Source organism: Nannobrachium achirus, assembly GCF_963921795.1.
Source record: "Nannobrachium achirus genome assembly, chromosome: 16".
Classification (NCBI taxonomy): domain Eukaryota; kingdom Metazoa; phylum Chordata; class Actinopteri; order Myctophiformes; family Myctophidae; genus Nannobrachium; species Nannobrachium achirus.
Window position 1 is genome coordinate 25152125 of NC_137823.1, and position 14942 is coordinate 25167066.

Sequence of the window (14942 nt, forward strand, 5' to 3'; positions counted from 1 at the left end):
GGGTAAGCCTGGATTAAGCAGCCTACTGGAGGATCATGTCTTGCTGACAGAGACACAGTGCCAATGTCTGGACTTTCCCTGTCCCTCCATCCCCTATAAGACACCCTGGCCAACGCTCCATGCATCTTCCCCCATTTAGACCTGGAACGCATTTGTGTCATGTTAGATTTTAACCGCTTTAAGCATATGCTTTAACTAGTGAAAAATAGCAGATATACAAGCTCACAGCGCGGCACTCGGTGGCGCGCTGCGAGCTGTAGATAAAAAATAAAATAAAAATAAAAAGTCTTTGAATATACTGTATTGTCCCTTTCTATTCTATTCTATATTCTATAATGTCTTCTAAATCCTTCTTCTAAATCAGTGGTTCTCAATGTCCCATGTCAAGGACCCCCAAAATTACATGTATTTGGCCGTGGACCCCGCAGATCTACAAGCTCCGAGCTTGTATATCTGCTACTTTTCAATAGCTAAAGTATAACATAGTTCCAGGTCTTAATGGGTCAACCTCTATGACCTCCTGTGTGGATTGGAATGAGCTTTGATCCCTCCTCATTTCCATCGCAGTCTGACAACCCACCTCTTCAGACTCCACCTCAACCCCTAAAATGCGTTGTTCCTTGTTCACATACAACATGCAAGACTGTTTGTACTGCATTGAGATACACACACAGTCGCAATCTCACCTGAGCAGGAGGAGGGTGTGTGACGTCCGATGGAGGCGGGGGGCTCTCTGGAAGGTCTGTGGTTGAAACACACAAAAACAACACAAACCATTATGATAATGAAATAATAATGGTAACTACATTCATTGAGCAGAAACAATTAGAGGACGTGTTTTCCCTCCCTCTCCTCCCCACCCCCTCGCCTTGTTGTGATTGCACATCAAAGTTGTCAACCAAGTGTAAAAGTGCCAGTAATTGATTTGCTTAAATCAGTTCTCAGTTCTCAGTAATCAGTTCTTTAAAGGAGATCTCTGGCCTCTGGGCCTGGCTGCAAACTGAGATGATAGTCCAGACTAGCCTAGCACAGCTAAACAATCCACCCATGTTAAAACAAGGTGGGGATGATGATGATGATACTATACTGCAGTTAGTTAGTATCCAAAAATCTACTCGTCCGAGACAGTTTGCCCTCCTGGCCCCCAAGCTGTGGAATAAACTCCCTGTCGCACTTAGAACAATGGACTCTCGCCGTGGACTGAAGACTCACCTTTTCAGACTCCACCTAAACCCATAGCACTACTGAATCACTCAATGACCATACATGAAGCTAGTTAGCATTTGTTTTTAGTTTTTTTTAGAATCCTTTGTTCTTTACTGATTATATTGTTTTTGTAGACTGATATTCATACATTTGTTTATTTTTGTTGATGCTCTGAAATATTATCTTGTTTGTTATAGTGATGTATTATCTGCTTATTGTAAGTCGCTTTGGATTAAAAGCGTCTGCTAAATGCCTAAACTGTAAACTGTAAACTGCATTAGTATATAGTCTGGCCAAGCCAGGCTAAGTCCAGTCAGCCTCAGAATAGTGTAGCACTCGTGTCACTGTATCACAGGCAACTGATATGCTGCTGGACTAGGATATACGCTCTAGGCTCGTGAGGAGTGGTTGCAAAGAATACACCAGAGACAAGAGCTTAAATGTGAATAATAAGCTCTTTTCATCACAGACTTACAAAGAGCCTTGAACTATAAAAGCATATACTGTAATACTACTATAGTTTACAGTATTATTATTATTATTTTGATCATCATTGCAAATTTACTTTTTTATGATACACATTTCAAAGAAAAATGTAAAAGAAAATGTAAAAATGCTACAAGAACACAAATACAATGGAAAAGTGTAAATGTAAGTGTAATAATCAATAATATATCATAGCTGGTGATGGGGCCGCTATAGAGCCGACATAATCAATTACCTAAACAAAAGTAAAATCACTAAAGCAATTGGACACAAATGCAAGCAGTATTGCTGTATTAACATCAACCTCCAGGCATTCCCCAGGGCCAGAGTGTCTCTGCAGGTCATTACAGTGTTCACCTCTGTATAGGAGCCACTCAGAGCTTTTGCTGCTGGCCTGGTAACTGAAGCTGACTGCTGTTTATTAATATTGATCTGGATTCAGTAAAACCACCAGCGGGCAGAGAAACGCTAGCTCTCGCTCTCTCTCTCACACACGCGTGCACGTACGAATGCACACACACACAGCTGCCCTTGGAGCCATCGCACAGCTCAGCAGTTCTCAGACCAAACACCACAGCTCTGATTCAGTGTGAATCCATGACAAATAAACGCTTTTTTTTCTTTTCATCCTACAAAATGTGTCTTGTCGTTCTGCAGAACAGGCAACCCCATCACAACAGATCAGGGCTGTGCAGAGAGCACTGAGTGGGAAGCAGGTGCTATTTTTGGGGTGGTCTTTTTGTGGGGGTTCCTCGTGCCATTTCACACCAGAAATGTAGTACATATTGGATGGATATTGGATTTCTTATGCTAATGGACTAAGATGTTTCACAAAAACATGGAAAAGTGAAACTAAAACTGACTATAGCAGCCGGCTGATTTAAATTATATTTATAAAGAATTATTATGATAGTGAAATTATAATTATTTGTCAAATGTTCGTCTTGATAAGGGCCAAGGAGCCACGGATGTTGGGCGGGCCATTACAAAATAAAAATAATAAAATCCCCCCCCCATGCACGTGCCTGCAACAGATTAACAAACACAATGTAAGGCAGTCTATCTGTCTGTTCTATGTAATTATAAACAGGCAGCTCTCACAGTGAGGCCACTAAGCTTATGAGGTTTTGCTGCCACCTAGTGTAATTTTCTATCCGTCACAGTTTAGATGAGAGGGACAACACACCACCACACATGGTGGTAGAGATTAGACACATAATATGATAATAATATGATAATATAATCAGATGTTGTCTACACACTTTGATAAATCTACAATCACTTCATGAGATATCGTACAGAAGTGGCAGCTAACCTGGCATGGCATAAGAAGAAGCCATTTAAAACCTTGTTACAAAATAAAAAGTATACACAGCAGCACTGTAGAAGTGACATGACTATATGTCAACACACGCACACAGGCTGTCAAACTGAATTTGAAGCCTCATATTTAAAAAATCAAAGACATGTTTTCTTTCTCTTGTTCCTGTCTGTCTCAATTCGCCGTGTTCCATTGACCATATTCACAAGATAAGACGGATATTTTGCTCTTATTATATGTCATTGACCCCTGGGGGTGGCCTGAAGAGATTGAGAACTTCTGCCGTAGCCTGACAGATGGACTAGTCAGTATTTTGTCACTGTCGGACAGAAACCTTGCATCTCCAGGCTTCAAATTTGTTTGTTTTTTCGTAAAGTAAAGCCCTGCTTCATCGTACAAGACTGTCACACAAAACTAGTGAAAATAGCAGATCTACAAGCACATAACGCCTCGCACAGCGAGGCGTTGTGTGCTTGTAGATCGGCTATTTTCACTAGTGTGGATCATTTCTAAAAATGAAAAATCAAAGTGTTTTGGACATACAAGGTTTCCACCCGACAACAACAATGATATACTGGTATATGCTGTATGTACCTGTGTTCCACTCGGGTAGCTGGGTGGTTGACGGGGGAGGTGGGGGTTGGGGACAGGGGCCATGGGGCTCCTGGGGGCTCGGCTCCTCTCTCCTCAGCAGCAGCTGGAGCTCGTGGTGGTTGAAGAAGGTGTGCATGAGTCCCAGGTCCAGTCCTGACACACTGCTGCCGTTCAGAACCAGGATCTCATCTCCAGGTCTCAGACCTGCGTATGTGGCACAATAGAATAAAGATTTTACTTACAGTAGTTTCATTAGTTTTCATTTCTGAGATTCTAATCCCATCTAAATGTACTTTTTGTTTTGTTATCTGCTACATTGTAATGACTTTAACCACTGGTACACCAGCATCCATATTCTGGGGGGGAACAGACAAAAATCCGTACCATAAAAGTTGGTTCGGAACGGGAACCACAAAATCCTTGGTTCCTCTGGTTCAATCTGGTTCAATCTGGTGGAAACACAAGCCGGTTCACAGCCGGTTCGCAAGAATGTACTAAGGTTCCAAGAAAGTTGAACGGCACTGGTTCTTGAACCAAAGTTCTTTTGGTGGAAAAGGCCCCAAAGTGGATTCCAGGGACTCTTTGGGTTCCTTTATGGGGGTCTAAATTGACCCATACTAGTCTGTAACTCTGACAGTGTACAAATGGAACCAAATGAACCCGTTCCATTTGTACACTGTCAGAGTTAAGGGGAGACCTTGAAAAGTGAAAGTTTGAGAAACACTGCTGCAGTGTACTCACCCTCGGAGTGGGCCAGTCCCTGAGTGATGACCTCACTGATGTACAAGTGACTCCTCCCACCTCCGTCCACGTGACCCGTCACGGCAAAACCTAGAGGGGTCAAAGGTTAGATCGGGAGCCCACATTAGGTACGGTGTGAGGTTCCTTCATTAACGTTAACGGGTATATTGCAAAAAAATTCTAATTACACCAATTGTATACTCTGTTGCATTAACATGACCCACGTTGGACCCTCACCCAAACCAAGGCTTATATCTGACAGGCATAAAGCTAGGTTTTTGTGCAGATTTTACAATACAGAGGACAATACAGAGACAGGAATCAAGGATAGAGATAGGGGCAAACTCAGCAAAGGATACGCAACACAGAGACACGCAACATGAGATCTACAAGTTCACAACGCGCCGATGCGACGCGTTGTGCGCATTCGCCGACCAACTCACCGAAGTCCTGGTTGCTGTCAGGTCGAGACAGATGGAGCGTGAACACATTGAGAGGGGAAAGTTCCAGCTCGTCATAGACCTGCACATAAAACACACGGTTGGTCCTCTGATATAATTATGTGAAAGCAGTGGTCAACTCTATTCAGAAAATGATAACACTAGAGCAGTGATAAACTCTATTCCAGGGTCAATGTTACCCTGGAATAGAGGGTAAGGACCCCTTAGCTGAGAGAGATTAAGTAGGGACCCCCTCTACATATTGTATAAAATTGTTGTTGTAGATTAAATATTTTCATAGATTTCATAGATATCTTCATAGACTTGCTTCATGACAGCACTGTCATCAATGTTTTTTGTCTATTTCAGACATTTACCCGTAACCCTCAATACTGCTCTACACCAAACCACTTTGCCAAAAATAACAGATCTACAAGCTTGTAGATTTGCTATTTCTGGCTAAAGTTCTCCACAGAATAGGGACGCTAGAGCTCAAGTGATTTGGCGGCCGCCCAGATAGTAACTTTGAGGACCCCCTAAGGGTACCGGACCCCCTGTTGAAAAGACCTATGCAGTGATCAACTCTCTGTTCTTACCAGTTGTCTGACTGGGTCAGACTGCTGTGCTGTTCTGGTCTCTGTGGTCGGACCCACGTGTCTCCTCACACGCACACAGAAATGACCTGGCTCCAACTGTCTCTCCTACACACGCATTACACAGGCACACAGACACACATAGGCATACAGACACAGACAGGCACACACAAAGACAACACACAAAGAGAATTACTGGGTTAGTGGACAATTAAAGGAATTCTATGCCGTCAAATCTGTGGATGTTTATGTCAATTTCTTGATTGTCGCAAAAACATTTCGATTACATTACAGACAATTTTTGTTTTCCAAATGGAATATGGCGGAGCCTTGCTGTCTGATGGTACAAACTCCAGAATTCACCCTTGAATGTCATGCGCTCAACATGAAACCAAGCAAAAAATCTCAGTAGAACTGACCTTACAGACCAGATGTAGAAGGTCTGATACCAGAGCGTCAGGTTTGACGGACACGCTGACAACCTGGCCGTCAGGCAAACTGACGCACACCCGCTGGTGGTCAGCGCTGCCGTACCACGGATGGCCTTCAGAGGGCGTCGCTACCTGCACCTTGCATAGAGCGTCTAATCTCTGGAGAGGACAGGAAGACAGGGGAGGGGGAAAGGACAAAGACAGGAGGAAAAGAAAAGGGTGTGAGAAAGAGGGAAGGGAAGATTAAGAGAGGAAGAAGAAAGGAAAAAAGAGAGTGATAGAGAATTCGTTATAATGCCCACAACTTGATTTTATGCTCTGAACCATTGCAGGTTATATGAATTATTGCATTTAATAGACCAGCAGTGATAGAGTATGTGAGCAGACAACACAACGCATTCTACAACAACTAAATGGTTTCATGAGAACCAAGAGATCATTGCAGGGTAATTAGGCCCCAGCAACAGGTCATAGGAGGAGAGGAGAGGAGAGGAGAGGAGAGGAGAGGAGAGGAGAGGAGAGGAGAGGAGAGGAGGTGGGGAGTCATTGTATCCCAACAGTTAGATTAAGAATCTTGGACAAAGGAATTCTGGGTCGACAAAGGATCTCTCAGAGTCGGTCCCTCTTCATGCACGCACGCACGCACGCACGCACGCACGCACGCACGCACGCACCCACACCCACACACACACACACACACACACACACACACACACACTCCGTTTGCTCATAGTACAAGTGTCAATAGGCCAGCAGATTGCAGAGACAGCTGTCCTCGGACACACACTCTGGATGAATAGAGAGACCCCTTATCCACCTCTCCTCTCTGCCTCTCTTCCAAAGAGGGATTAATGCAAGCAAGAAAGGAGTGGTTTAGGTTTGTGTGTACTGCATGCATGAGCGTGTGCGTGTGCGTGTGCGCGCGTGTGTGTGCGTTGTCAGCTGCACGTGTGGCAGAGCAAACACAGCTGACGACCCCAAGCCAATTAGTTTGATCAGTGAGTGAGTTGTTGTAACGTTCTGTCAGTATCATATGTTACATAACATGACAGCATCAAGCATCTAAAGCTGCTATCCGTAACTGTTATGTTTATGTCTACCCACTCTTTCAAGCCAGAATCCCCCGCTTGGCATGGGGAGAGAATTGGGCTTATGTGCTCCAAGCAGTACTACTTGTCAACCAGTAGATGTCCTAAACCCGACACCATGGTCTAAATGTCAATAACATGTCATTCTTTAAAATAGCTTGCGAATTGCAGCTTTATTAAGCACTCGCACATGTCTTCTGCATGCTCATGTTTCATAGTATGTGCATGATCCGTGTGTGTGTGTGTGTGTGTGTGTGTGTGTGTGTGTGTGTGTGTGTGTGTGTGTGTGTGTGTGTGTGTGTGTGTGTGTGTGTTATTGTGTGGGTTATGTTATGTAATGTAACTGGTGTCATTCGGTTGAATCAACACTCCACATTTTGCGGTGTGTATTTATTTTGAAAGGGCGTTTACCTCAGAGCTGCAGGCAGACTGCTGGTAAACAGGCCGACCCTCAAACACCTGGAACACAATAGAAAATAAACACAATCATTCATTTAATTTCACTGTAGGGGATTTTCTAAAATGAACAAAGTAAAATCCTGAGTGTGTTGTTAACCTATTAATAAGACTGGGAGAGCTTGTTGTACCTTTAAAACCGGGAAAGCATCTGTGTAATTTTAGATGTTGCTGTGCATATAGCAACAGGATTCTTTTTCATTATTTTTTTCTTTTCTTTTTTTGAATAAAAAGGTTTTTCTGAAAACCTAGATTAGGATTTAGAAGGGTTTATTAAAATTAGCATCAGGTTGAAATGGATTCATTGTGACCGAAGGTCGCAGTTTAGTATGTGGATGCTGACTCTGTCTGGACGTCTGGACGTCTGGACGTGTACAGGTACACTTTTTTACGGTCTATGGGTTTGCAGCTCTGACATCACTGTGATGTCAGGGGAACCACTAACAGAATGGGTTTGCCGCTCTGACATACGCTCTGGCTTCACATGTGATGTCACACTAACAGATTCCCTTTTATGCCCATATATGGAGTTCCCTGATGTAATCAATATTAAAGGAGTAGTTCACCCCCAAAATGACTTTTTTTCAATTGATTAGTCATGCCATGGAGAGTAGAGTCCAATAATATTTTTTTGGTTTTTGTCACATTCCTAAGACAAAAACCTGATTTAAAAAACGTAATTTACCCCCATTGATTCCGGATGGGGACCCGTTTCGAAACGGGTCCCCATCCGGAACGAATGGGGGTAAAAGGGTATGATGTCAGATGTCATAGACATCATGACTTTCACATAACGAATAACTGAGTAAGCATGTTTGGGCTCTCACATCATATCTCCATATACAGTACATGGATCTTCATATATGGGTACCAGGGGTCTCCATATATTGGTAACTGGTCCGATATACATCACTGGTCAGATGTATGGCCTTTAGGGCGAGGTCGCTTGTCGCCCTGAGGCGTCTTACTAGTTTACTGTAACTGTAAGAGTGGTTAAGATTTGGTTCCATTTTACACACTCTCATAGTCACAAATGCATCAATTAACACTGAGGATTATTACTGTGATGTGGATGTTACAAAGTTGGAAGCAGGATCCATCATGTCATAATAATAACCACTCGGAAAACGTAATGAGATGTTCACAGGAACATCTCATTGGATGACAGGAAGGTGGTAACACACACACACACACGCATGCATGCACGTGCACACGTCACACACACACACACACACATGTACACGCACACACGCAGCCAGGGGAATGACTCAGGGAGAAATGGTCAGACTAAAAATAAAGCCACGAGGGTCTATATTTACCCCTGATTAAAAAGCATCACCGAGCGGAGAGACTTTGATACTAATTCAGCTCTGCACTGAAAACCCCCCCACATTAGAACCATGGGTAGAAATGAATGGCTTTGGCTGGGGCTGAAATTACAGGTTGTGGGGGAGACACACCGAGAGAAGAGCCATAATCACACTGGCAGAGATGGAGACAGTCTGCGCACATGCACGCGCGCGCACACACACACACACACACACACACACACGCATGCCACACCAGTAACCCAAGCAGAGGACCTCCAGTGAGACATTGGAATACATGGAATAAAGCAAAATAAAATCTCACGACTGAAACAGTTTGTCCTAAACTGCGAAACCGCTTCGAAGGAGCTGCCCAAACACACTAGCGCTGTGTTTCATAAACAAGCATACGTAAAATAATTACTGTATAATGTTTTGGTAGCCATTACAGCCAACCAGTGGAAGAAATCGCAGGTTGAGTCTTTAACCTTTGCTTTTATGAAATATCCGAAGTCATTGGCGCTTGAACATGTATTCGATTGCTACTTGACCACTTCAAATACTCTTTAATCTTAAAATAACAAATACAATAGAAATAGACCACCTACAAGCTACAAGAGTGGCACTCTTCCAGAGAAGACATGCTGACTTCTATGGAATCCAAATGACTGAAATGAGTCATGGCGACTGAGAACTTAAATCCATGGGAATAGTGTACTATGTACTGGTCTACTTTGCTAGACTAAATATGATTCTGTTCTGTTCTGGTCTGTTCAGTTTTATCCCTCTAGAGGGAATTAAAATTGTTTTGAAGATACAATCTATATGTTTTATGTCTGTTATGTCCCTCTTGCAATAATGTACAATAACGATGGTGGCATAACTAGTGTCCAATCCAGAACACTCTGTATGCTTCAAATAACTTTATTGGACATTGTTTAGTGTCCTACCCTAAAGGTCACCATGGAAGAGTATGGAGACCATGCACCTTCAGCCTTGGCAGATATGATAGTTACATACTGTAGTGTGCCATACAGATTGGTTAAAATATATCTATCTATTTGTTCAAATAAGTCCTGGATTGTAGCTGCTTTCATAGTAGGGAATAATTTTCTGAATCCCCCATCCACATTATGACAGAGTGGACGAAAATGTCAACCACTTTGCAAGCTCACAACACGTTGCATCGTGACGCGTAGTCAGCGGGGGAAGATCGGCAGTATCTTCTTCTATCTATAATTAAGTAAACAGGCCCAGGGATTACTGGTCTAAAAGGAACACAAAAACACGTTTGAAAGGGCGACATAAACCCCCTGCAGAGCTGGGACAAGTGATCCTAGACCAGGATGCTGCCAGTAAGTAATAACGTGTGTAGAGGCTGTTTACCGGACCATGAGTCTCACACACAAAACACCCTGTGTTTGTCCCGTGTTGGTCGTTTCCAGCTTGGAACAATTTGCCCCCCTCTCGGGTGGTAGTCTCTGCTGGTAATGTGTGTTACACACACACACACGCACACACACACACACATTAGTCTGGCGCGCACACTGCCCCCCAGCCAATGATGCCAGATTTTGTGAGAGAAATAAGTTCTTCTTAGGTCTAGGAAAACAAGCCCAAAAGAAGCGAGTATAATAGGCCACATGAGCACTTTAAACCTATATGCAGCAGCTGTTTGAAAATAGCCGCGTTGTGAGCTTGTAGATCTGCTATTTTTCAAACTAATCTTGAAAAAACGAAAAGTGAAACATTTGGAATATTTTGTGAAACATTTTAACAGCACAAATCGGTGGTCCTTGACACAAAATGTTTTCAGACGGGGACAAATACATATTCATTAGGGGGTCCTTGACATGAAAATATTTGAGAACCACTGGTTTAAACAACATTAGGTTAACAAGCCCCAAATAAGCAACTACACTTTAGAAACGAGACCAAAAAAACAAAACAAAAAACGCAACCCTCAACTACCAATGATTTACAAGTACAAAACAAGCCCAAAGTCTCTTATAATAAGCAGACATGGCAACACGTCCCTCGGCACACATCCAACAAGGATTCTACTTGAGACAGAAGGACTGCTCTAGATAGAGGAACACACTTACTGTAATTCAACTGTTGATACACTCTTAGATCTTTAAACGGCCTGTCAAATGATTGATCTTAAAATACTGCCGTTGTGGTTTACAAAGCACTGAATTGTTCAGGCCCTAAAAGCCTAAGGTTTCTTAATTTCTGCTGCTGCCTTTCATCGAGTTTATTTTTGTACATGTATTTTCTTGTTTTTCTGTTTTATTCTAACTTCTTTTTTTTTGTTTTCAAATAATGTGCTGTATCTTACTTAGCTTTGTCTTAACGTCAATTTCTTTTTTTTGCAAACTGCAAAGCACTTGTCTTGTTGAAATGTGCTATCCTATATTACATCCTTTAAGCCCAAATGTCTGACTGTAGCTTGTGCTGTTAACATTTCTGTCTAATTAAGTATTCAATACCAGTAAGACTCCCTAATCGGGAGATAAGCGACCGTCAGGTCGCATACAGAAACTTTAGAAGGCAATGGTAGGCAATCAGGAGGGAATATGGGAAATGGGACAGATCCATGTTGATGAGATGACTATAGATGTGTTTTGCAAGAATCTGCCTCATGGTGGCGCTAGAAGAGGGCCATGTGAGAAATGAGGGGTGGATGGCAGCCAAGGAGTGTGTGGGCAAAGTTTGGCATGGATCGGGCAACAGTTACGGAGATATGAGTAGGGGAAAAGTGGATTGCTTGATACCACTCTGAACTAAGCATAATCCATTTCTTTCACTATAGTAAAAACTGCATTCATGGTCTGGAGAGGGCACTTTTTACAGACGGATAAAAGGGCAGAGGCTCAAGCCCCCTTTGATGTCTATTGTGTGCACGTGCCTGGTTAACATGAAACATGAGTGGATCTCAGTTCTGTCAGATGTTAAGAAGGCTGAGAGTTCCATGGAAAAAAAGCTTGGGAGCCACTTGCTCTAGTCTAATAGCATCGACGTCCTCACTTCAGAGTATCAACACAGAACACGTGTTGAGAGAACAGAGGAGGGGTGTAGCGGTGTAGTGCACAATGTCAGGCTGTCAAAACATTGGCTGGAAAAAGAGAGGGAGGGAGAGAGAGGGGGAAGCATCGGCGTCAATTGGGTATGGCAGGGGTATGCAGCTGCCATACCCTGGGTCCAGGGGGGAAAATAAAAGTTACTTTTAAATATAAATCCATGAATGTCTCTTTGTCTATCTGTGCCGGTTATTATGTTGTTAAATTACAGTAACATAACTACAAATGCAAAATTTAACAAAATGGTCACTTTAACAAGGTATTATAATTATATTCTCCACACTTTTGTTTCTCCCCGTCTTGACAGAATGGTATATTCCCAGGTTCCGCAGGTCAGCTGCACAGGTGCAATTCATTATTGTTAATTGTGGCACGTTTACTAACATGCCAAGTTTAGCTGCACTTGAACAACCGTTCCATGCTGCCATATCCAGAAACTGTAGAAACGGGGGAAGAAATTAAATGTACTTCTTAAAATAAATGTATCATGCATGTTGCTAAGGTATGGCAACATGACTGGTGTCTTGCACGCGCGCGAAGGCGCGTGTGCAAGACACCAGTCATGTTGCCATACCTTAGCTTTTTCTGAACTGACGCCACTGAGGGGGGAAGAGAGAGAGAGAGAGAGAGAGGACAAAATGCTAAGAGATTTATTGTCCTCTAGTGCAGAGAGGCAGTTAGGTCAGAGCCTCAGCAACCTAAAATAGCTCCAGTTGGTCTCTCGGAGGGGGCCGGTGTTTACGGAGCAGAGGGGGGCCCTGGGGGTCCACGAGGGGTTTAGTAAGTGATGAGCAATAAACCCCAGCAGGAGGCAGATGCTACTGCTGCTGCACGGACGGAACATTCCCTGATAAACTGTCTCATAACTCTGAACATCTGGATTCATACTTGAGGGCATTTAGCGGATGTTTTTTTTTTTTTTTCCAGACACAATTTTTCTAGCTGGAAAATTACAAACAGTATTTTATGACCTCGGACTCAACGGTCCACCCGCAGCGCAAATAAATTAAATTAAGTTAGCGTGTAAACACGTGTTAATCATTTAGCTAATGCACTTAGCCAGAAGTGGCTTAACAGTGAGTGTTGTGAGTACAACAGAAGAATACACTTCAGTTCCTGAATTAGTTCACAGTGAAGTGCAACAGTAAGTATAGATATATGAAATAGGAGTAAGAAATGTTCTCCCCACTTTAAGACTGGTGTCCTTATTTTGGTCAAATTGTCAAAATAATATATTCTTCAAAAATAGGCAATAACCGATTAACAAGCTTGCATATCGGCTTTTTTTCCTATATTCGTCATACAAACAACGTATACGGGCTTAAGTGATTAATTCTCAAACATGTGGTCAACAGTAGTAGACTGTACTAGTCAGCTCCCAGTGACCAACAGTAGAAAACTGTGGTTGTACTAGTCAGCTCCCAGTGACCAACAGTAGAAAACTGTGGTTGTACTAGTCAGCTCCTAGTGACCAACAGTAGAAAACTGTGGTTGTACTAGTCAGCTCCCAGTAGGGCTGTCCTCGACTCAGGATTTATGAAGTCGATTCGAGTCGCGGGGGTTAATCCGACGCGTCGACGAATCGTTTTATAGTCTACTTTGTGTAAAAAAAAAAAAAAGAAAAAAAAAAAAAAGTGTTGCTTTAAATTAAACCACGTCAACATAATACAATAATACATTACGATGAATTGAATACACAGTGTTTTCGGTGATATCGGTGCGCGAGCACAAATGTTATCTGCATAGCAGCGTACAACCATAGAGTTATAACACACCGTTAAAACAAATAAAACATCTCCGCTGTTTCAACTCTGCCCCGTCTCTCGGCAGCGTGCAGTATAGATGAGACATTCGCGAACGATTCCGCTCTCTTGAAAGGCTCTTTTAAATGAACGATGGGATCCAGTCCGCAGTCGCGGGACACAGAGCACTGACAGAGTAATGAGTCAGTGTCGAGAACGGATTCATTTCAGAAACGGATCATAAACAGGTGGAGGCACAGGTCCCGTTAGAGCCAGCAGTATGGACATGTCATGGACGCAAACACAGCGAAACACAATCATTCATCATGGATTACAACACTGGAACAATTCAGAAGCACTTTAATTAGAAAATGTAACTTGTAGCCTACACTTGTGTATGTTAATTTGACTTTAGAAGATTGTTTACTTCGTGGACGTGCGTTTGTGCTGTTATTTAATATGGGATTTTGACAGCGTGCTTCCTCCTCTTAACGGAACACCGTTCCGGTGCTCCGAATGTTTTAACGAAGCGGCGGTTCTGAACCGTTCTGGCCGTTCCGTCTCACTTTCACCCCTACGCTGGTGCGAGACAATAAATAACTGTTCGCCAATTGCTACTTCTCATTGGAAGTACATGACACCAGTCCAGCAGTGCACCGCAGTAGTAGGCTGGTGATATAAAAAAATATATATTTTCGCCTCGACTCAAACAATTGGCGTCGATTCCCGGGGCTTAAAACGACGCGTCGATTCGACAGGCCTAGCTCCCAGTGACCAATAGTAGACGATTGGGGTTGTACTGGTCAGCTCCCAGGAATGTGTAGTAGTGCGATAGAGTAAACTAAAGCAAGGTGCTTCTGGATAAGAACATGTGGTTAGACATGGTTCCCTGCATCGCAAACGCCTTTAAAACACAGCAGTGTCAGGAGACTTGTAAACAAGTGTTTTTACAGCTGATACAGAGGTGAGAGGCAAATGGCTAGAAGGAGGAGAGGTGATGGTGGGTGAACTTTTGCACATGCGTGTGTGTGTGTGCGTGCAGTCTGTGCACGTGTGTATGTGTGTGTCTGCGAGCTTGTGTACCCCTAAGGAGCCCCTTCCCAGCTGCTGTGCTTAACTGCTATCATGGAGGATTAGTGGGTTAAGCCATCCAGCTGAACCCACAGCCTTGTAAGGAGTTCACATGCTGGGAGCATGTGTATACGGTATGTGTATGTGTGCGTGTGCGTAAGTTACCTGTGACGTTGACAGACTCTTGTCCTTGCTGCGTCTCCCCAGTGTGTCCAACACCTTCAGAGAGGACAGCAGACCTCTCTTGGTCCTCTGCTCTCCTCTGGACAGAGACTGAGCTCGTCTCCTCAGGGTGCCCTCCTCACGACTGCACACCTGACCACCACAACAAGACCAACGTTAGGACAGTGATTGTCAAACTGCTGAATCTAACATCGAGGGTG

At 43.3% G+C, this 14942-nt stretch overlaps 1 protein-coding gene across 1 annotated transcript in view; it reads right to left on the reverse strand.

Annotated features, from left to right (window-relative positions):
• LOC308300925 (rho guanine nucleotide exchange factor TIAM2-like) overlaps positions 1–14942 on the reverse strand; it is a gene marked incomplete at both ends in the record, with an annotated part of 46799 nt that overhangs the window by 14004 nt on the left and 17853 nt on the right. Inside the window, 8 exon segments of the mRNA XM_080744822.1 lie at positions 687–742; positions 3608–3811; positions 4349–4438; positions 4792–4870; positions 5385–5489; positions 5801–5971; positions 7312–7359; positions 14725–14874. Coding sequence (XP_080600948.1) covers positions 687–742; positions 3608–3811; positions 4349–4438; positions 4792–4870; positions 5385–5489; positions 5801–5971; positions 7312–7359; positions 14725–14874 — 903 coding nt within the window.